Source organism: Leopardus geoffroyi, chromosome A1 (assembly GCF_018350155.1).
Source record: "Leopardus geoffroyi isolate Oge1 chromosome A1, O.geoffroyi_Oge1_pat1.0, whole genome shotgun sequence".
NCBI classification, from domain to species: Eukaryota; Metazoa; Chordata; class Mammalia; order Carnivora; family Felidae; genus Leopardus; species Leopardus geoffroyi.
Window position 1 is genome coordinate 197,298,128 of NC_059326.1, and position 21,158 is coordinate 197,319,285.

Sequence of the window (21,158 nt, forward strand, 5' to 3'; positions counted from 1 at the left end):
TGCTTTGTTTCAGCAGGAAGATCAGAGGAAAAGGCAGAAAGGTGTCAGAGTGAAAGAGGGGCAGGGTGCAGGGACATGGCTGGCAGTAAGGGACTGGGGATAGGGGCCCCACCACCATCCCACCGTGATCACTCATAGTTACTAAGTACTTCCTGCCTAGGGGGCACCCTATTAAATGCTCTCTAGAATCTTTACAAGAACCATTTTACAGAAGAGCAAACTGAGGCACAGATAGGCAAAGTCATTTGCAGAAGATCACATAGCCAATAAGTGCCACTTAGGCCTGGGACTTGAACTCAAGTCCGTGCGCCACCAAAGTCCTCCCCTGTCATCACTATGGCACCCTGCCTATGGCCTTTGGAAGAGATTTCCTTGTCAGCTTCTAATCCTGGCTCAAACCACTCGGTTGTGTGACCTTTGGCAAGTCACGTCAGATTCCTGTGTCTCAGTTTCCTCATCTGTACAATGGGAACGATAATAGTCCTATTGCAAACAGTAAATGAGGTCATGGATGTGAAGCTCTTAGCGCAACACATGGCACGAAGTAAGTGCTCAGCACATGGTAACTCTAATTGTTCTGCAGTCAGAGGCAAGATGCAGAAGCCGGACCACAGGTGGAGGTTGCAAGCATGCACATTTCACCTAAGACAGGAAGGAGTTTTCCTGTTTTTTTGGTTTTTGTTTTTGTTTTTTTTTAAGGATTAGCTTTATCTACTGATAAAATTAGCTTCCTTTAAAGATATCAAGCTCCCCATTCCAGGAGGTACACATGTGCAGCCTGGACAAGCCCACAGTAAGGGTGTCAGAAAGAGGATTCAAGTAACTAGAAGGAAGGCAGGACTCCAGCCTGGGGTCTGTCTCCTGGAGATGTCTGAGCCCACTTCCACGAGTAAGCCCTCGCCATGCACAGGCCGCCGATCACCACCCCTCCCCTGAGCAAGGCCTGCTCTCCCAGGGATGAGAGCCCACTGTGCTGAGAGCCGGGCCTGGGAAGAGAGGAAGGAGGGGCGGGAGGGGTGGGGCAGAGAGGGCACAGTACCTTGAGCCACTCCTCGGCTTGCTCCCGGCTCTGTAGTGCCAGCACCAGCACCTCGGTAGCCCCCTGGGAGAAACGCAGCTCATGCCTCTTGTGCCGGCTGTCCTTGGGCACGTAGATGACGCTGCAGATATCCAGAGCCAGCCTCAGATGCGGCTGCCGGTCCTTGGAGCTTTTGTAGCACTGGGCAGGAAGAGACAGGGTCACCCTTCTGGAGGGGAGGGCGGAGGAGGACTTGGGGGAGCTCGACCTACCCCACAGAGACCTCCCCCACCAAGCCCAGCTGTGGGCACTGCATGAAGACAGAGGCTGTGGCTATTCATCCCAGAGAAGAGTAGTCTGGAAAGGGGGCATTTTTGGATAATCTTCAGATCTCAAGGGCTACTGCGGGGCCCCAGGGGCACAACCACCCATCAGGAAGAGGCAGATTTTAGCATAAAACTAGGAAGACCATTCTAGTCTAAAGAACCAGAGAAGACACAGCCTGGCTCGGAAGGAAGCCAGCTCCGTGCTCCTAATGGGCTACCTAGTAGGAATGGGGGAGAGAGAATTCTAGGCGTGATGGAAGACTGGGCTTGGTTTATCAATAGTTTATCAATAATGATTATCACTTCCCAATTCTTATTATGAAACCAGCATTACCTTGTTACTGAGACCTGACAATGACATTCCAAAAAAGAAAAATGATAAGCTCATCTCAACCTGGTTGCAAAAGCCCTACAGAAAAATTAGCAAATGGAATCTGACACATATAAAAAGCATACTGTATCAAGACTTTATTTATTCTTTATTTATTCTGGGATTGCAAGAGTGCACTAGCCTTTAAAAACCAACACTATAATTCATCATATAAGTAGAAAAAAAAGCCACATCTATCAATAGACACAGAATAGGCATTTGATACAATTCCCCACCCATCTGTAGTATAAATGAGCAAACTAGACCTACAGAGGGGGGACTTCCTTAATGTGATAATAAAGACCTTCTACAGACCTGTCACAGCAAATATCAGCCTTAATAGTGAACTTTGTAACTCTCCCTTTGAGCTCTGGACTGAGACAAGGGCGCCTGCTCTTCCACCGACATTTACATTGTGTTGGAGATCCTAACCAATGCAATATGTCAAGAAAAAAAATGGCCTAAGGAGTGGGAAGAAGGGTCATGACCTTGGGACTGGTTCTGGCCTGGGGTGAGCTTCTCACTGCTCCAGGATGAAAAAAATGTCATGTTTCAAATGAGTATTTGTTGGGCAAGGCTTGTCAACAGACTTGGGGTTAAACAGCTATGAATATTTTTGAATTATGTCCGCATTCCTACTCTGGAATTAAAGGCACATTTTCTTTTACGAAATGATGGCAAATTAAAAAAAAAAAAACTAAGAAAGCAAGTTCCATTGTAAGTGCTGCATGGGCTCAGTTTTAGAAAAGACAGATGTGTGGAAATGAGGGTGGAAATATGTATATTAAAACTTAACAGTGGTTAGCCCTTGGTCAATGGGATTGTAGGTGGCTTTTGAAAAATGGTTTTCATCATGTTTTTCTCTAGTTTTATAAATGAACACATTTACTTGCCTAATGAAAACAACAAACATTGTTTTAAAGTGATTGGGGCGCCTGGGTGGCTCAGTCAGTTAAGTGTCTGACTCTTGATTTTGGCTCAGGTCATGATCTCACGGTTCATAGGTTCTAGCCCCTACGTCTGGCTCTGTGCTGACAGTATGGAGGCTGCTTGGGATTCTTTCTCTCTCTGCCTCTCCCGTGCTCATGCTCTTTCTCTCTCTTTCTCTCTCTCTCTCTCTCTCTCTCTCTCTCTCTCTCCCCCCCCCCCACCCTATCCCCTGCTTGTACACTTTCCCTCTGTCTCTAAAAAAAAAAAAATAAAATAATTTTAAGTGATAAAAAATTCATTCCTGGCAAAACAAAACTTGGCAACGTCTTTATCAGGTCTTTGAATATGTGTGTGTGTGTGTGTGTGTGTGTGTGTTTCCATTCTGCTCTAGTGGGAGAGCCTCTGTGCACAAAGCAAGCCCAGAGGAACTGAGGCAGATACGCCTGCGCGCACACACACACACACACACACACACGTAAGGCCACGTGAGGCCCAGAGGCACATATCCGCAGCCACTCACCAGGAGCTGGTCCTCCTTGATGACGGTCAGCTGCTTGGCCCATTGCCCGAAGCGCTTTTTCCGCAGCAGGAAGGCACATATCCTGCAGTCTCTCACCAGGTGCATGGAGGCCTCCTCCGAGGGCCACTGGTGCGTGGGCTGTGGCCCTTTCCCTTCCTCCTCCTCCTCGTCGTAGGACTCGTAGGAGCTGCTCATTGCGTCAGAGTCGTTGTCTGCAGGAACCACAGGAAAGGACCCGCTACTGTGTCATTGCCTGGGAGGCACCTCCATACCCTTGTGCAGATGTCCTTGCCCCGGGGTCCCGGGACCAGGAGGGGATGGACGTGAGGTGTGATCGTGGTGATCGCTAAACCCCCGCATGGGCACCATGCTGTATAGATTTACCACTGGCCTTGCGATCTCGGTGACTTCACTTCTCAGAGTCCAGCTTTCTTATCGGTAACATGGTCATAATGAAGGACAGTATCTACCTCATCCGGCTGTGAGCATCAGTGAATGCAGAGCGTTCAGCCCAGTGCCTGGCACTCGGCAGGCACTCAGTGAACATCGGCTACTGTCATTACCCCAACAGCTTCACATCCACAATCTCAAGGGACTCTCACAGCACCCGCAAATCCCCAATTTATACAGAAGGCAACTGGAGGCTCAAAGAGAATAAATGACTCATTCGAGGTCAGTCACCAAGGATCAGGGCGAGGGTTAGATCCAGGGCTCCTGACTCCCATGCCAGTGGTCCTTCCACTGAACCCCGGAGTCACTGAGTACCAGGGCTTGGGGCTTCTGTGGTGACCCAGAGGGGCTGGCACACACGTGTATTCCAAGGATCAGGTCAGGCCTGCTCTCTGAGGACAGAACCCTTCTGAATACCTGCCCCGTACTTACAGGAGTTCTTTGGCTCCCCATTCATCCTGGTCGCAGGGTAGCTGCTGTCTGCATCCTCGTAGTAGCCGTCCATGATGGAGTGGGCTGGGCTGCAGCCATCTGTGGGGTTGGTAGAGGGAGCAGCACCTTGGAGAGAGACAGGCAGACTGCAGGGGCTGTGGCTGGGGAAGACCCCAGACACCCCGGCCCTGCTTGGGGAAGAGACAGTGCAGCTCCCCGCAGCTCCCTGGCCGTGGTGAGGGGCCTCCTCTCTGCTCTAGCTCCCCACATGCTCTCTGTGCTCCTGTGACCAGGAGCTGCCCTGCTGGGCCCTGTCACACCTCCAGGCTGTGTTCACGCTATTCTGTGTGCTGTCTTAGCTTTTGCTAGAGAACTTCTACTCATCCTTCAATACCCAGATCAAAGATCTTTCTTCTGACCTTCTCGGGCAGAGAATAGTCAGCCCCTCCTCAGTGATCCCACAGCATTGGTGTGTGTGTGTGTGTGTGTGTGTGTATCTTGGTCACGGCTCTGATCCCTGTATGGCAAGGAGTGGTGCTCCAGTTGCCTGGGCTTAGCCCCCCCTTGTCTTCTGTCACCTCAGTCCTTCTACTCCCCTCCTGATGCATATGCCTGCTCCCTCTGGTGAAAGCGATTCTCCTAAACCTCTGTGGCTATACCACGGAGGAACTGGACTAAAGAAGATAATGGTAGTGCTTGCAACAGTGACCACAACAGCTGTCTACGTGGAATTTTCCCAGCACATTCCCACTGAGCTGGCAGCACAGCGCAGGGGTGGGGGCTATCTTAAACCGTATTCTGCATCGGAACTACCGGGGTCTCTTTAAAATGCAGATGCCCGGGCTGTACCCCCAGAGATTCTGATTCACTGGTGTGGGCTGAGCTGAGGAATCTGCATTTTTTTTAAAAAGCCTATTTAATAGGGCATTACAAAACATGGAAAAATAAAAACTATACGGAAGTTCAAGAAATCGGATTTTTTTTTTTTCAACAGTTAAGATTATTTTGATCCAGATGGTCACTGGGGCATGCTCTGAAGGCCAGTGGGTTAAGGGCACGTGCTTTGGGTTGGATCAGATTTGAGATCAAATTTGTCGCCACCATTTGTTTAGTGACCTTGGGGGGAAAAATCCCACGGTTTCTCTGCATTTCAGGGTCTTCACCCTAAAGTGATGTGAACAGTGCCCACCTTGGACGAGTGATAAAATGCATATAAGCTCTTAGCACAGTGCCTGGCACACAGAATGCCAGACGGATGCTAGATGTCATTATTATTTTCACCTCCTTTGATTCCCATAACGCAGGGAGATAGGTATCAGCCCCATTTTACAGATGAGGAAACTGAGGCTCCACACAGTTTGCTAGTGACAGAGCCTGGATAAGAACTGAGGGTGCCCGCTCAGGGAATAGGGGCACATACCCTCTTCCAGGAAGCCTTCCTTCTTCACCCAGTACAACTGGCTGTCAAACCACACTGTTCTGCAACGTGCTGCTCTGGGCTCCCAGCCCCTACCATCCATCTGTTTCCTGAGAACAGCAGCACTCAAATTCCCAGCGACTGGGATACCCAGTGCTAGCTCCCAAGTGATGGCCCCAGCCTGCCCTTCCCAGCAGGCTCTCTGAAGCCTCAGATGCTGGCAACATCCTGTGAGGTGGATGGTGGGGGGAGGTGTGACGGGAAAGAGGGAGGGAACACCCGGGGCAGTGCTCTTGAACACCTGGCAGGGCTGGACACCGGGTCAGAGGAAGGATATTCCCTGATGGGCTTGGCGCCCTCTCCCTGGTCAAGCTCCCTGACCCTTCCTGAGGCCCGCCCTTCCCTCCTGCCCCAGGATCCCTGCTGCCTCATCTGAGGGGAGCCATGAGCTCCCTGGGGAGGTGGAGGGGCCTCACCCAGCTGAGGGGCTTGACCTGGGATTCAGGGCCCGGCAGCGTTTTGTCTCCGCCCTCCTCCCCTGTCCTCAAGTGGAGAACAGAACAAAGTCACCTGCTTCCCATACAAACCGCCGCTTGGAGCCCCACAAACACCAAGAATCTCAAGGCTGAAGACAGCCACTGATCCCCTGGTCCAACCCCAGCACTTCACTCTGCTTTAACTAGTTTATTAGTGGTGAAAATAATATACCGCAGTAGCCCAGAGGTGGAGAGAACCCAGGCGTCCATCGACTGATGAAAGACTAAACAAAACGTGGTCTCTCCCTACACTGGAATATTACTTGGCCATAAAAAGCAAATGAGGGCTGGTACACGCAGTGACGCAGATTAACCTTGGGAACACTACGCTAAAGGGAAATAAGCCAGACGCAAAAGGCCACACATTGTATGATGCTATTCACGTGAAATATTCAGAATAGGCAAATCCATAGGGGCCGAAAGCAGACTGGTGGTTGCCAGGGGCGCAGGGGGAAGGCGAACAAGAACGACTGCTTAACGGGGATGGCGTTTCCTCTTTGAGTGATGAAAAGGTGTGGGAACTGGCTGCACAGTCCTGTGAATGTACTAAATGCCACTGATTGCACACCCGTCAAATGGTTGACATGGTCCATTTCATGTTATGTGCATTTTGTTACAATACAGAAAATATGCCCAGGGTAAAAAGCACAATCAGTACAAAAGAGTATGAATGGGAAAGTATGTTCCCTTCACCCAGATTTCCATTCAATCCCCACAGGGGAATGCTGTTGACAGTTTCTTGCATATCCCAGGAGAGTCATTTAAATGAATGCAGGGATGCGTGTACCCCATCAAGGAACAAATGCAATCCTATTAAATGCAGTATTCTGCAGTGTTTGAATGTTTTTCAGTGGCTATATCTTGGAATTCATTTCTGATCGGCACAGACAGACCTATTTTATTTATTTTTTGGCGGTTGGAAGATATTCTACTGAGCTACTGAATGACAGGATAGCATCGCATAAACATTATCTCATACAAGTTCAACTACGAATGCTGGGGCACACAAAGACCAGGATAGAGTCTCTTGTGTGTCACGTGAAGTTCCTATATCCAAGCCAGTGACTTCTCTGATCCTCAGAGAAACACCCATTTGTTTCACTGCGGGAGGAAACCCATTAAGAGGTCGGTCAACAGCAGAGACTCTTTGTGGCCGATTTAAGAGATTTTTCAAGTGTAATTTGCACCAGTGCCCTCTAAATTATTTTATCGGGTCCACCTATCAGTAAAAATGTAATCATATAATGTACTTCCATTTATTTATGGGCAAATTATATACATACATGTCTCTCTCTATATGGATAGACTGCTTACAAGCATTATGCTATTATTAGATTATAAAGACTATAACTCTAAAACATTGACATGGAAAGTTTTTAAAAGAAGTGTTAAGCTAAATATAAGTAAAGCTTCTATAACTTCCTACATTGTTTTGTGAATTCCCTGGGGTGACCACCCTCTACATGGGAGACCTTTTGATTTTAGCCATGTGCTTTTTTATCCTAGGCACTGACTTTGTAACCTCACCCACCTAGAAGATGCGGTCCTGCTAAGTGCGAACCGTCTCACCAGTCCACCGAGGAGGAGCACTTAGGCCAGCAGCAGGTTCAGTGCTAGGTCCCAGGATGCAGGGGTCATTTGTGCACCTCCATCCAGGCACATCTATATCCATGGATCCAGCCCCTTTCTTATTTTCAGGGCAGGGAAGGGAGTTGTCCAAAGCCGCACAGAACTGGGACTGGAACCTAAGCCCCTGATCCCTGGGGCCACGCCCACTGACCGCCCTCCCAGGCCACCATTAGAGAGGCCAGGTTCTCAGGACATAGACGGGGCTGGACGGTGCTGGCCTTGGAATGCCAGCCCACAGCAGGACAGTCCCGCAGGGGACGAGAACTTACTGTGGGAGCTGATGTACTCAGGGGACTTGCCCGGTCCCAGGGGAAGGGCCTCTTCATAGTAGTCCTCAGGTGGGGGTCTGTTGGGAAGCGGTGGAGGCAGGTCGGCTGCCTGAAGGGGGACAAAGGAGGCAGATGAGACCTAGGCGGCCAGGAGAGCGGAGGGAACAGGCGGAGGGACGGGACGAGGCTGGGGCAGGGGGAGGCCGGAGCCCCTAGGAACCGTTTCTGAATGGAAGCCATAACTTGTGACAGAGTGGCAGAAGGGCAGAGGTGGGGGGCGCCTGGGTGGCGCAGTCGGTTAAGCGTCCGACTTCAGCCAGGTCACGATCTTGCGGTCTGTGAGTTCGAGCCCTGCGTCGGGCTCTGGGCTGATGGCTCAGAGCCTGGAGCCTGTTTCCGATTCTGTGTCTCCCTCTCTCTCTGCCCCTCCCCCGTTCATGCTCTGTCTCTCTCTGTCCCAAAAATAAATAAACATTGAAAAAAAAAAAATTAGAAGGGCAGAGGTGGGAAGCTGTTTGCCGACAGTTTGCTTGGTTCTCTCCTCCTTGCCCAACTTGTTGAAGCATCAGGGCTTCTCTGTAATATCTAAAAGCTGTGTGGGCTGCCACAGAAACGTAGTTAGTGCTTTTGATTAAGCACGTGCAGAATTATCAAAAGCTACGGTGACTTCTGCAATACTCTGGAACCCCATCTCTATTCAGGTGAGGAACAGCAGGACAAGTAAATGGAACGCGTGTGAGTTAGTGAAGCAATAATGCCTTAGGCTCTGGGGCCAGAGAACCCCTGCTCTACCGGGATTAGGCTCCATCACTTACTAGTGGTGGGACACTGACATGTCACTTACTCTAAGCCTCAGTTTCTTTACCTGTAAAATGGGGACATTAATGGCGCCAACCTCCATCAGTTGTTGGGAGCGTGTAAAGGACGCCATAAGGGGTCAGCAATTGGTACCACTGGATGGTGATGATGATAGTGAATTAGGTAGTTGACAGATAATGTTTGATGTGATTATGGGCCCCTTCCCTCAATTCCTTGGACAAAGGCTGGGAACCCTAGACATGATCCAAACCTTTATTTTATAGGTGATAGGCTCAGAAAGGAAAGGTGATTTGCCCAAGACCACACAGCCGCAGGGGGGAGGGCAGAGGGCCACCAACTCCTGGTCCAGAGCATTCCCCACACTCCATGTTAATTATCACGGCAATCGGAAGTTGGGGTGGGGAGCATCCCATGTGCTTAAAGGGAAGGGTCAGTTCACTGCATCATCCCTGCTCAGCATGGGCACAGTGAGCACATCATGAGGCAGTGAAATATTGTCACAGCCTGTTTCTCCCTCCCTTCCTCCCTCCCTCCCTCCTTTCTTTCTTTCTTTCTTTCTTTCTTTCTTTCTTTCTTTCTTTTTCTTTCTTTCTTTCTTTTCTTCCTTCCTTCCTTCCTTCCTTCCTTCCTTCCTTCCTTTTCCTTCTTTCTTTTCTTTTCTTTCTTTCTTTCTTCCTTCCTTCCTTCCTTCCTTTTCCTTCTTTCTTTTCTTTTCTTTCTTTCTTTCTTTCTTTCTTTCTTTCTTTCTTTCTTTCTTTCTTTCATTATTTATTCATTTGAGAGAGAGCGGGGTGGAGAGAATCCTAAGCAGGCTCCACACCCAGCAAAGAGCCCGACTCAGAGCTTGATCTCACGACCCTGAGATCATGACCTGAGCCAAAATCAAAAGTCAGACGTTTAACCAACTGAGCACCCCCCTCCCCGTTTCTCCCCTCAGAACAGGGTCCTACACAGCCAGGAGGGTCCTAGGCATTAGGGGGAAAGCTCCCCTCATCACTTCAGAGGGACAGAGGGCTGGAGGATGTGGGAACCCAGGCTGTGACTCACATGTCTCAGAGATGGGCTCTTGGCTGGCTCAGGGCTGGCTCCTTTGCAGGGCTCCCCGTCATCCTCTGGCAGGTCCCGGAGGTCACTCAGGTCACAGTCTACCGAGGGTCAGGCCATTGGGGCAGAGAAAGCCAAGGATGAGCACGGTAAAACGGGAAGAAGGCTGGATTTGGGGTCAGGAGGCCTCCACCCCCTCCTTTGTTAGTGACATTGGCCAAGTGACTTCATCACTCTGAGACCTGTTTGGCCTTCTCACCTGTAAACCGGTCCCAATAATCCCTCGCCTTGTCTGTCTGCCAGGGTTATCAAGAGGGTCCAATAAGACCCTACCTGGTGTGGTGCTTTGGAGGGTTTCAAGAGTTGGGCAGTGAAGGCAAAGTGTCTTCCCTCAGTCTTTCAGTCCCTGAGACTTCCACCTGACCCGCAGCTCTCTCCATGCAGAATAGTGCTGTCCGCCCTCGGGAAGGAACAGGGGCCACCACGCCCTGCCCGCCGCCCGGCCGGGCTGCCCCCATGCCCACTGTGCCACTCCGCTTTCTGCGGAGGCGCAGGGACCGCCCATCCCCGGGGCCAGGCGGCCAGTACCGGTGGACGTGAGTGGCAGGGGAGAGAGAGCACGGGACGCGCCACACCTTCTTTGGCCCGCGCGTTCATCCCTACCTCTCCTCCAACCCGGGGGATGATTCCCATGACCATACAGACTCTGACTAGGCTTTCATACCTGGCAGGGCCCAGGGAGGCCAAGCGACTTGCCCGAAGTGACTCAGCGTTGCAACGTCAGAGCCCGGGCCCCCACCGCGTCCGAGGGCCCTTCCAGAGGCCGGGCAGGGGACTCACACGCGCAGGGGGAGGACGGCTCCCAGTGCAGGGGTGGGAGAGGGCTGCTCACCGAACTCCTCAAAGAGGGACTCCACGAAGCTGGGCCCGGAGTGGAGGTCCGCTGTGTTCACATACAGGCAGGAGACTTCTTTGGCTGTGAGGAGAGGGGTGAGTACGCCGGCAGTGAGGAGGGAGGGGGACCTGTCGCCGCTGAGGAGGGCCCGGTCTCCCCCTCCTGCTACTGGGACTCGAACCCACCGGGACGCGGCACCACGGACCGCGTAGGCGCGCACCCTGCGTGAGTTCCCGGGTTCTCAAACTTTGTTCTTATTTTTATTGTACCTGAGCATCTCCTTCTGCAAGTGAAACGGGACCCAGGGCCCGGCACTGGGGCTGCTCTGGGGACTACCAGGGGACAAACAGGGCCGAGCACAGTGGGCCAGCCACGGCCCCTCCCACAGTGCTGTGAGGGCTGCTGACGACATCGGCCTGTTCTGTCACCGGAAGTGAGGCTCCGAGAGTCACCCAGTGGTGACACCCCCCCCCCCGCCCCCCTCCCGCCCCGGTCACTCAGACCCCTCCAACACTGCGGGACACGGCACAGCTCGTCGGAGCTGACTCAGCTCTGGACTTCGCAGTGATCACCTCGCGGGGCGGACGAAGACGCCTGCCGCTGAGCACACGGCGGGCGATGTGCGTGCTGCGTGGTGTGTGTGGAGCGTGGGTTGCGTATGTGAGTTTCAGTGGCTCGAGGGCAGAGGCGTAAGAAGAACACGCCCAGGGTGGAGAAGGAACAGAGTGGATGAGGACGTGGGCCACGCGGCGAGCCCTAGGCTTCCTAGTGCCGCAGGCCCTGGGGAGTCACTGAAGGTTCTTGAGGAGCCGGGGGCAGAGTGCCAAAGGCTGACCTGGGAGGGGCTGCAGGCTCTGCAGGATGGAGGCCACAGCCATCTTCTTCTCCAGGGCAGTGTCGCTCAGGTCCTCGTGGTCCAGGAGGCTGAGCAGTCCGGTGAGCTCGGGGAGCAGCTGCTCCAGCGCTGGGGAGGGAGCACAGCCAGGGCTCCGGGTCAGGATCCGGGCCCCGCCTGGGTCCACTAGAGGCCGGGGAAGGAGGGGCCGGAGAGCAGAGCGGGCGCCACAGGGAGACCTCAGAAGCCCTCCCACCGCTGTCCCAGCCGCTGGCCAGTCGCCTCTCGAGGACAGTCCTCAGTGAACCCTGATGCTCCTCTGGGCGCCCCCACTCTGCCTCAGACCCCATATGGCCTTGGCTTGAGGACTGACCCTCCCGAGGCCAGCCTGGCAACGCTGAGCCCCGAGCAGAGGCTCTCGGGCCTGTCTTTGCCCCAGCACGAGGGGCCTTCGTCACTGCAGCTCGAGGCTCAGTGAGGGTCCCAGGCCGGAGCTCCCGGCCATCCAGCACACAGGCAGGAAGGGAGCCTTCCTGTCTCATCAGTTCATACACTTCAATCTCTGGAACCTTCTGTTTCCGGTGCCTTGGTGGGAGCCAAACTAAACATTAACCCTTCCCACCCCAGGCCCTAAACCGTTACCACCAGTCCTTCTGTGTTCACCAGCAGTTTTCAAACTTGAGTGTATCTAGGAATGACCCGGGATCTCGTCAAAACGCGGAGGCTGGCTCAGGTCTGGGGCAGGGCCTGAGACCCTGCATGTCCAGGGAGCTCCCAGCTGCTGCTGACGTTGCTTCTTGACAGCACACAGAGCTGCGACATTCGACAGCACACAGTCCTTTAAAGACCGGAGCATGCCACAGCCATGAGGTCATGATGTCTCCCTGTCCCAAACGGTAGCTTGGGACTTGGTGCGCCTGAGACCAAAGACCAGCCTCGTTACAGTAGTAGAAACACTAAGAGCTAACCGTGCTGAGAGGCCTGGGTGCCTCAGCCGGTTAAGTAAGCATCTGACTCTTAATTTCGGCTCGGGTCGTGATCTTTCAGTTCGTGGGGTCGAGCCCCGCATCAGGCTCTGCGCGGACAGCCGGAGCCTGCTTAGGCTTTTCTCTCTCTCTCTCTCCCTCTCAATCTCTCCTTGCACCTCCCCCGCTCACTCTCTCAAACTAAATAAATAAACATTAAAAAAATAAATAAAAATAAAAGCTAACCACGTTGAGCAGTTATCGTGAGCTGTGCTACGCCTGTCATACGTATAGTCTCATTTGACTCCACTATCAAGCATTTTATGGCTCAGAGTGGTTAAATAACTCTTCCAGGGTCACACAGCCGGTGGAGCCTCAACTGGACCTGGTTTCCTCACTCACTTTCAACCACGGCACTATACTGCCTTACAGTATTTTATACACGCCTGCCAACAAGTTTTGGGATAGGTCCCATGATCACACGTGCTTTTTAGAGGAAGCAACCAAGGCTCAGAGAAGAGAAGTGACGTGCTTGCAAATACACAGACGCCTCAGGAGAGCCAGGCCTTCGGCTACCGCCTCTGGACTCCCAGCCCCCCATGTTTCTCTCCACTCTGGGCCCCCTAAGGAAACAACCAGACTCTGGCTTGCAGTTACAGGGGCTGGGTGTGTCAGAGGGGCCGTAGCATTGTGCACAAGAGAACCGGCCCTGGGACCAGACTCCCGGGTTCAAGTTCAGGCTCCATCATTCCTTCATCGTGGGACCTTTGCAGATTACTTAGCCTGTGACTCAGTTTCCTCCTCTGTACACGGGGGTAAGAACAGCACCTGCCTTAAATGGCTGCTGTAACGATTAATCATGTCCTGCGTGAAAAGTGCCTTGCCCCACGCAGAGTAAATGCTCACCCCAAGTCAGCTGTGACTGCTGTCATTATAGTATTTATTTACCATGCTGGTCTGTGCTGTGAGCGTCCACTCCCTCAGTAGGCCGTGAGGCTCTAGACGGTGTAGACTGTGCTAGGAATCTCAGCTTCCTTAGCATCTAGTCTGGGGCCTGCTCAGTGCCCGGGCTCCACGCACAGATGACCACGTCAGGACCTTTTTTGTAAAAATAGAAATCTTACGTACAGATAGCGGCAGTCGTTGGAAAAACGTGGCGTGGCCGTGGCAGTCTCTCTGTGGCACTCCCTCGTCACCTCAGATTTGTTGGAAATGAGCCGAAGGCCGATCCTGTCACCTACACCTCATGAGCTCTCTCTGCCGCGGGGCGCTGAGGCAGGGGCTTTGCGAGCGCGGTACAGCTCATCTGTGAGCAGGTCACGCTGGGATGCCCTCGAACTGAGGCCCGAGGAAGGCTGTGGGATGGCTGCAGGGCTCGAAAGAGGGGAAGCCAGGCTGATTCTACGTTTGTGTGACTCCTGGAGCTGTGGAGTCGCACGACGGCAGGGGGCGCCGCTCGCCTCCACAGCCCAAGTGCAAGGGACCTGGAGGCCCTGCTTCCTCCAGGGCCTCGAGCCCCTGCACTGCCGCCTGAGCGAGGCTTCTGGGTGGGTGGGTTTCCCTCCTGGAAGCAGGAAACCACTTAAAATCATAACATCATTTTAGGTAAATTTTAGGTGTTGCAAAGGAAATCTTTACAAATGGAGTCACAGACCTCTCTGGCACCTTCATCAGATATACTGAAAGTTAACTCGGTTCTAAAGTATTTACTGAGCGCTGATTACACGCCACTGGGGGGATTCGAAAATGAATAAGACGTTGTTCCAGTGGGTATGCTCCCTCTCCGTCTCTCTGTCTCTGTCTCTCTGTCTCTGTCTCTCTCTCTCTCACACACACACCTTATCGTATACCCACGTCATTACACACAAGGGAGGCCATGCTAAATGTTACCAGGAAGGCACCGCAGGGGACCATGGCAGCTTTCTTGTGGCTCGCACCCATGGTTCGTATTCGAAAATTCCCGACACGGCTCTGCTATCATGTGGGAATGTCAAGGCCATGGGGCACAGTGACTGTTCAGCCCTCTACCAGTGGCTCTGCAACTTTCTGGCCTGGGGCCTCCTTTGCACAATCGAAAAGATTATCAAGGACTCCAAAGAACTTTGGTTCTATGTGGGTTATATCTGTCGATCTTGACTGTATTACAAATTAAGGCTGAGAACGTTTTAAGCCAGGAGAATACACAGGCACACATCCCGTTCGCTTTCAGAGCTGTTGCGTCATCACATACGACACGACCTCTGGGAAACTCCACTGCAAACATGAAAGAATGGGAGTGAAAAAACACATACGGGGGGGGGGGGGCGCCTGGGTGGTTCAGTCGGTTGAGCGTCCAACTCTTGATTTCACCTCGGCTCATGTTCTCACAGTCGTGAGGTCAAGCCCCGCCCACACCCAGCTCTGTGCTAGGTGTGGAGGCTTCTTGAGACGCTCGCTCTCCTCCTTCTGGCCCTCCCCTGAGCACACGCACTCTCTCTCTCTAAAATAATAATAATAGTGGGGCACCTGGGTGGCTCAGTTGGTTAAATGTCTGATTTCGGCTCAGGTCATGAGCTCACGGTTCATGAGTTCGAGCCCCGCGTTGGGCTCTGTGCTGACAGCTCAGAGCCTTAGAGACTGCTTTGGATTCTGTGTCTCCCTCTCTCTCTATCTGCCCCTCCCCTGCTAGCCCTCTGTCTCTGTCTCAAAAATAAACACACATGTAAATAAATAAATAAATAAATAAATAAATAAATAAATAAAGACATATGGGGTCTGAGTACTATATAAAAGTAGTTTTGACTGCATGGACTCCCAGAAAGCATCTTGGGTCATTGCCCCCTCCCAACCACACCTTTCTGAGAATTGCCAGCCTTCAATGAATGACCTCGGATTTGCTAAGTCTGCCCCTCTTGTCCATTCCTCCCTCCCGTCCTTTGGGTCTGTCGTTTTGTGCTGAGGTCCCAGAGATTCCTTCTCGCTGCTATCAGCCAGTGTCTGTTTGTGGCAGCATTCCTGCTTCGAAAGCCTCTTCGGCTTCCAATTTGAGGTTTGTTGCAGTTGTTTCTAAAGCGAGCACAATCAGGTTGTGAGTGAGTTCTCGGCATTGAAATGTGGGAGTTGCAGGGCCCAAGCTTTGTTAACAACTTTTTGAATGTTTTTCCCTGCTTGTTAACGGGATTCCTAACATGGGACCCTGACTTCTAAAAATGTTCTTGTGTAATGGAGGCATGGTCACAAAAGTCCAGGCAGAGCAAAGGAGAAGGCGGGAACCAAGCAACGCTGGGAGAAGCAGATGGGTAGCAAGGAGACACCTCGTGCCCGTGGTGGCTTCTGCAGCCAGGAAGGGCCCGGCAGGCAGCAGGTGGTGGGTGGTCCAGGGAGAGTCACACAGCATTTCTGAAGTGCGGCTGGCTGGCGGAGGGAGCATGAGCCAGTGGGGAAAAGCTCAGCCTCCGGGCAGTGAACCTGCGAGAAGCCTCCCGAGGGCCGAGCAGTTACTGTGTGCAGGGCAGTTAGGGCGCGCCCTCCTGTTTAATCCTCAGAAACTGCACAGGAGGACCTAGCGTTGCTAACTGCGCCCCACGGAGGGAGGGAGCGGAGGCTCGGAGAAGTGAGGCTGCGCAACCAGTGAGTGGTAAGGCCGGGCCTGGAGCCCAGGTCTGTCTGACTTCAAAGTGTGCACCTGTGCCTGAATCTTCCACCAGAAAACATGGGCTCAGGGCAGCGGAGGCCGGGCCTGGGGAAGGAAGGAGGCAAGTGGCCCCTCAGAGCCCTCCTGCCAAAGGGCTCTGGGCCAGGACGTCATCAGGCCTCCTGACCAGGGGTCCCCACACTGGCTGGGTGGAGACCCTTACCGTGGGGCTGAAATTCTTGCTCAGTGACTCTCGCCACTGGGCCTGCAGGTGAACTTCAGAGCCCTCACTGCGAAGATCTCCAGGAAGAAAAACAAGCTCCTCAAAGCATATACCTGACTCAACCCCAGGATCTCAGCCCAGAGACACCTTTACACCCTCCTGGATACCGGGGAGCTTTCAGCCAGTGTTTGGCTCTGCGAAGACAGTACAGAACCGCCCCCCCCACCCCCAGCCGAGAGGTGTGTGCAAAGTGCCGAGAGCAGAGACACGTCGATAGCCTGTATCCGAGAACGTTCATCTCTCTCCTTATCTCGTCTTAGCACAGAACTTCCCCCCTCCTCCTCCGTCCCTCTCATGCTGTGGCCCTACCTGACTTCCCAGCCTGTCCCTGCTGGGATCCCCACGCCCCCTACACTCCCATCCAGACTGCTCGCACTCCCTTACACGCCCTTCGTGGACAGAGCTCTGGAATTACACGGGACGCGACTATTCTTTCGCCACGTTTTGGCGAAAGCTAAATGCCGTAACCCACGTAAAACAGCCCTTGTGAACCCTCGTAAAACAGCTGGCTTTCAGGTGCAGTGAACTCGGATGTGCCTTCTGTCGCAGCTTCGTCTTTAATGCCAGAAAACCGAAACCACAGGGATTGGAACCATCACGGAATTTAATTTGGAGAGAAAGCATACGGCCAGTGGTTCTGCTAGGCCTCAAACAGACCGCCAGGACAGCAGCCTCACATTTTAGCAATAATAAGACTCCCAAGGGGGTTGTTGGAAAGGCAGATTCCCAGCCCGGCGTGGCTCTTTCGGTAGGCCCTCTACTGGGACCCAGCAAGCTGCATTTTTTTTTTTTTTTTAGTGTTTATTTATTTTCGAGAGAGAGAGAGAGAGAGAGTATGAGCGGGAGAGGAGCAGAGAGACACACACACACACACACACACACACACACACACACACACACAGAATCAGGTTCCAGGCTCTGAGCTGTCAGCACAGAGCCCGACGTGGGGGCTCGAACCCACAGACCGTGAGATCATGACCTGAGCCGGAGTCGGACGCTTATCCAACTGAGCCACCCAGGCACCCCGGCAGCAAGTTGCATTTTAACAAGTACTCCAGGTGATTCCAAGATGTAGCCTTTGAAAGAGGCTCGGCCGGAAAACGCATAACTACAAGGCACGTCTGTGAACATAGGGAACGTGGGAAGACCTTCCTCATTTCCTAAAACGTTCTCGTTAGACACCACTTTTGAAATAACTGAATGTCCAGCTGGGAATAAGGGCTCCTACGGAATATAAAGAGCCGGAGCCAGGAAGCCTGCTTAGAGGAGCACAGCGATTAGGGCCTCGGGGTCACATGTGCTCCACTGCGATTCCTGAGATTCCTGAGCCATCACTTCCCAGCTGTACAGGGGTGGCACTCGAGGGAGCTCTGAGCCCTGGCCTTCTCATCTGGGTCGCGACAATGGTAGGATGGCCACCGCCTATGCTGGCCGAACTCGGTAGTCATGCTCATGGGGCACTCTGTCTGCGGTGCTGTGCCTGGAGCCAGCGGTCACTCGATCACAGCCATACCATTGTCATGGTTGCCGTTTCCTGATACTCCCCAGGGCCGCGCAGATTCCAGAGCACCGGTCAGAGAGGATTTGGCGACAGGTCTGCCGTAGTTGTGTAACGAGAGCTCCGTGAGGACAGGTGCTGTGTCTCAATCATACTGGCTGCCCGCTAAGCATTTGCTGAACATTTTGATGGGCTAGGGCAGTCTTCTCAGTTTAAAGATTTAAAGAGAAGTGAGCGTCCAAGAGGTTGTTTGACTTAACCGTGGTCACACAACCAATGGAAGATAAAAGTCCCTAGCGTTAGACTCACACGAAGCTTGCTGCTACTTGGCTGAGTCATCAAAGAGTGGCGAGGAACACAGGCTGTGCCCAGTCTGGTCCCTCCCAGCTTGGCCATTTTCCAGCTGTGGCTCTGGGGAGATTTCTTAACCCGTCTAAGCTTCCAGTTCTTTATCTGCAGACCGTGGAGATAATCACGGTAGCTGCTTCACACGGTCATTGTAAAGATGAAATGAAGCCATGCGTATGGGGCTCAGTGCACTGGACAGGTGCCTCACCATTCGTGTGTGACCTCCAGGGGGTTTCAGGTGTGGGGGACAAGGGAGGGGGTATCAGGGGACAAGAGGACACCGGGGGGGACCCTGCGAGCCTCATCACGTTGACCACTGATGGCGCTGGACTTGACACTGAGCTTAGGGTGGCTATGGCAGTAGGGGTAGGGGGGTAGGGGCAGTAGGCAGCCCCTTTACTCAGAAAGCTCACACCCCCCAGGACAACCCCCTCTCCCTTACCAGGTGGGGGGACATCTTCCAGCTGCAGGGGAATCCTATCCCTGCTGTCTCCAGTCAGGAAGGCTCTCGTTCACCAATTCCTAACCCGCCCCCCCTTCTATGTTCACTCCTGGACCAGGTCCTGTCTGCTTTCTGAGGACAGACTGGGGCACTGGGACAGCATTATCTCTTATGTCTAAAGTTTATTTAGAACCACGAATACATTTCATTGATCTTGTTTGGCTTAGCGGAGCCTTAGGGAGGTACAGTGAATTCCAGTGAGGAAAAGAACACAGGAAGAAATGGTTTAATCATTGTTTATAAAACTTCAATCTTTCACTAAGTGGGACAGACAGGCTCAGAAACCCAAGATGGGTGATAATTGTTCTCTGGGATGCAAAATAGTTTGCCAAATAAAATTAGGAATCTATTTTAAAATGTATTTAAGATCAGACCACTAAGTATTTATTGTTACTGGTGAATACCCAACTAAGATCAATTTTCTCTCTGCTCCCCCACCCTCCCCATTTAAATCAAAATGAGATGGCACAGAGCAGAAAATAAGCCAACAGGCAAAAAAGCACTGTTACTTGCTCCCAGGACTGCCTCCTTTCTGCACACCAGATGCAGCATGAATGATGCCTTCAAGCAAAAGTTCTTCACCACAGCCAGTATGGGTTCTAACGCAGGGAAGGTTGGATTTATTTAGAGATCTCAAAGGTAGGGTCTAATTTCCATAACAAGACACAAGTGAATAATTAACCTTGTGCAAACCACAGGTTTAATAACCCCTGTTTCAGCACCTACATGGTCAGCCCAGTGGGCGCTCTGACTTGTGAGATCTCATTCCTGGGGACCTTTTAGACTCTGGAATTTGTAAAAATGCTTGGAAACAGCTTGCAAGTTACCGTTTCAGTAAATGAAAAGCAGTGGGAGGAAATACAATTTCTCTCCCCCCCCCCCCCCTTATGTGACAAGCCTCTTTACGACAAAGATAACTCCTCCTTCTTTGTTTTCAAAGTCAAGAGAACATGCAGCAAACATGATTTAAAAATGAAAAAACAGGAAAGTTGCCAGTACGGGGGTTTTTACAAAGGGCTCACATGCTCCGTTTGTTTCAAGTTTTCTTTCTTATTTTCCAAACGGCAACATAACCCAATTTCCAACTCATAAAGGCTCCTGAGCTGGAGAAAGAACCAGGGTGCTACGTTCACAGTTTTTGATCGTGTTTTGAGAGATGACTTTCTATATGCCGTGCTTTAGCAAGCTAACGCGTTCATGAGGTATGACGACCCATTGTAGGGACGGAAAGGCAGATCATCCTGGCAAGGAAAGCAGTCCACTTAGCAGGTGTGACCTCAGCATTCGGGTTGGGGGGAAGGAACAGAGAGGAACCTTTCTGGTGGCCTTCCAACCCTGTGAGCCCTTCCAGAGAGACCTCCCTCCGGGCTGCCTTCCTGCTCCTTTCCTCACCCTCTTAACCCAGGGCCTCTGCATATGCTGTTCCCTCTGCTTGTCAGAACTCCCTTCTCCTGCCAACCAGTAATGCCCTCTTCAGCTCTCAGCTCCCTCATGACTGCCTCAGGGAAGTTTCCCATTCTCCACTACTTCTGTCCCCCTACTTTACATGAGGATAGCATCACTCTCCCTGTGGTGTGGACCATGGTGAAATGTTCATTTAACTGCGCATTTCTTCAATTAACATCAGCGCCCCCCACTTGAGCCTGAACTCCACAAGAGCAGGAACAGCCCCAGCTTCTGCTGGTGCCTGACACAGCGCATGCTTAAGGTACTTGAGCAATGAATGAAATCTCACAAACGAGAGTTGGTAGTCAAGCAGCTAGTTAACATGATTTAAAAACCATGGGGTGCCTGGGTGGCTCAGTCGGTTGAGCGGCCGACTTCGGCTCAGGTCATGATCTCGCGGTCTGTGAGTTCGAGCCCTGCGTCGGGCTCTGTGCTGACAGCTCAGAGTCTGGAGCATGTTTCAGATTCTGTGTCTCTCTCTCTCTGACCCTCCCCTGTTCATGCTCTGTCTCTCCCTGTCTCAAAAATAAATAAAACGTTAAAAAAAAAATTAAAACAAAAACAAAAACCATGTCTATCATGGCGGATCAGCACTGTAAAAAGATGCCTAAAAGAAGAAAAAACTAGGTAACAATAGTCCCCGGGGAACAAAAGGAAGCAGAAGTCCAGTTTCTTACTTGGCTAAGCTCTCCAAACCCTCTTTGGTTGAGCTTGTAACCCTCGCCTGAGCATGGCTGCCAACAGATTTAGTGACGCCCGTTTCGTAGTTGGGGGATTTTAACCCCCAACATATAAATTAGGAAATAATAATGACTAACATGTATTAAGGAACCCAAACTAACTACTTGAGTTCAAGTCCCGTCCCCCGCGATGCCTAGCTGTGCGCCTCTGGGACACGTGCGCAACGGCCCCGTGCCTTGCGTTCATCACCAGTGACCTATGAGCCCACGTACTTCATCAGTGGGAACGGCGAGAATGCGTCTAGTCCAGCGTCTGGCACGTAGTAAGTTCTC

The 21,158-nt window shown here is 52.2% G+C and overlaps 1 protein-coding gene across 4 annotated transcripts in view; it reads right to left on the reverse strand.

The window, feature by feature from the left end:
- The window catches only part of AFAP1L1 (actin filament associated protein 1 like 1), a 62,461-nt gene that overhangs the window by 23,776 nt on the left and 17,527 nt on the right, over positions 1–21,158 (reverse strand). For all 4 annotated transcript variants that reach the window (XM_045437594.1, XM_045437604.1, XM_045437576.1 and 1 more), the window contains exons 2-8: positions 11,491–11,619; positions 10,653–10,736; positions 9,764–9,861; positions 7,898–8,006; positions 4,047–4,172; positions 3,165–3,376; positions 1,040–1,219 (exon numbers count right to left, since the gene is read on the reverse strand). In XM_045437594.1, coding sequence (XP_045293550.1) covers positions 1,040–1,219; positions 3,165–3,376; positions 4,047–4,172; positions 7,898–8,006; positions 9,764–9,861; positions 10,653–10,736; positions 11,491–11,619 — 938 coding nt within the window. The remainder of the gene's footprint in view (positions 1–1,039; positions 1,220–3,164; positions 3,377–4,046; positions 4,173–7,897; positions 8,007–9,763; positions 9,862–10,652; positions 10,737–11,490; positions 11,620–21,158) is intronic.